The sequence below is a fragment of the Cyprinodon variegatus genome, unplaced genomic scaffold, assembly GCF_000732505.1.
Source record: "Cyprinodon variegatus isolate N-32 unplaced genomic scaffold, C_variegatus-1.0 Scaffold411, whole genome shotgun sequence".
NCBI classification, from domain to species: Eukaryota; Metazoa; Chordata; class Actinopteri; order Cyprinodontiformes; family Cyprinodontidae; genus Cyprinodon; species Cyprinodon variegatus.
In genome coordinates this window covers 217,176-218,733 of record NW_015150864.1, presented here as the reverse complement: position 1 = coordinate 218,733, position 1,558 = coordinate 217,176, and the positions used below count along the sequence as shown (strand labels likewise).

The following is a 1,558-nucleotide window of genomic DNA, read 5'->3' as shown; positions in this document are numbered from 1 at the left end:
TATATATATATATGTAAAATACATAAATAAATAACCCAAAACAGATAGATTTGTATTTCTTATTCGTGTTTGTTTTAGTGCCATCCAAGAACTAACTTCCCAGTCTTGCTCTGTCAGGTGATGCAGGATTTTTGCTTCGAAAGATAACCACAGAAAAACAGGCTGTGTCTCCTGACAGTCACACAACCTTGTTTTATACATAACATTTGAGTATCCAAAGGGTGTTTTCACCCTTTAGATAAAGATTTCATTTTGATTTAGTGCTTTTTTATTTTTGAAGGTCCTTTCACAGAGCGCCACCTAGAGGAGGCTACAGTAGGGCAGTCTCACTGTGACATGCAGAAAAGAGCACGTTTGTGTGTTAATGTGTGTTCTATTGAAGGAAACAAAGGCTGCATTGAATAGTCCACTAAAAGCCTGCATGTGACTGAACCGGAGCATGACCATCTCACAGGTTTTATCCTGCTGATTATTATGTAAGTGTTGTACAAGGGTTGCATGACTGAACTTTTTCATCCCACTGTTTATAGGAGCGCATTGTCGGTGAGTGGTGTTTATTGTCAGGTCAGAATCATGGCCTGTATACTTTGTTTTTTATGACACGTAACATGTTCAGAGTAAATACATAGGATTGAATGTGATGCAGATCATTGTTTAAGTCTGTTAGTGTGCCGAAATGTCTTTATACGTAGCACCATTCTTCTTGTTAATGTGTTCTTATGCTTTTTTGTGTTGTTTGTTTGTTGTTGTTTTTTTTACAAATTTCTCCACACATTTAATCAAACTTTGTCTAAAAATACACATATGAAGGAATTAGGTTTTCTCCAAAGCTAAAATCACAAGGCATGTCCTAGTAACATTATTTCCATGACAGTGATTATGATCTGTTTGTCATGTTTAATGCAGAATTCTTTTTGCTCACAGACCATTTAGATATTCAAGTTTGAGCCATTTTAATATTTTGCTTGGCCAACTTTTAAATCTATCTTTGGATGGTTTTATGTACCACAGAAACACATGAAATGTTAACAACAATAAGAAAATTTGAAATAGGCAAGTTCATACCTTAAGGAGGGAATGACCCTCATACATGTGGAAGCGACCCTGCATGCAAACACATGATTTCCCCTTCAGCTCCCCAAAAACCAGGCGACCTGCATGACCCTGCACTGCAACAAGAGCAAATATACAGAAACAATCATTTTCTCTTTTTGATTAATTAAACAATAGCTGGTAAATAAAAAAGTGAAATAAAATAAATATATTGTTTCTTTGCAGATACTTAAAAACAAAGAAGATTGTAAATAAATTAGGATTAGATTTTTATGTTCACTATTATATATATATATATATATTTTTTTTTTTTTTACAAGATATCAGTCTAAAGTAAGGAAGAGGATTAAGGACACCGAAAAAAAAAAAGTTAACTGATTTTTAAATTTTATTTCAATATAATATGAGGAAAAAAGTCAGAATTCTGACTTTAATCTCAGAATTTATACCTTTTTCTCAGAATTCTGACTTTATTTCTCAGAATTCTGAATTTAATCTCAGAATT

At 33.1% G+C, this 1,558-nt stretch overlaps 1 protein-coding gene across 1 annotated transcript in view; it reads right to left on the bottom strand.

Moving 5' to 3' along the window:
* LOC107093170 (purine nucleoside phosphorylase-like) overlaps positions 1-1,558 on the bottom strand; it is a 6,219-nt gene that overhangs the window by 2,833 nt on the left and 1,828 nt on the right. Inside the window, exon 3 of the mRNA XM_015388031.1 lies at positions 1,066-1,169. Coding sequence (XP_015243517.1) covers positions 1,066-1,169 — 104 coding nt within the window. The remainder of the gene's footprint in view (positions 1-1,065; positions 1,170-1,558) is intronic.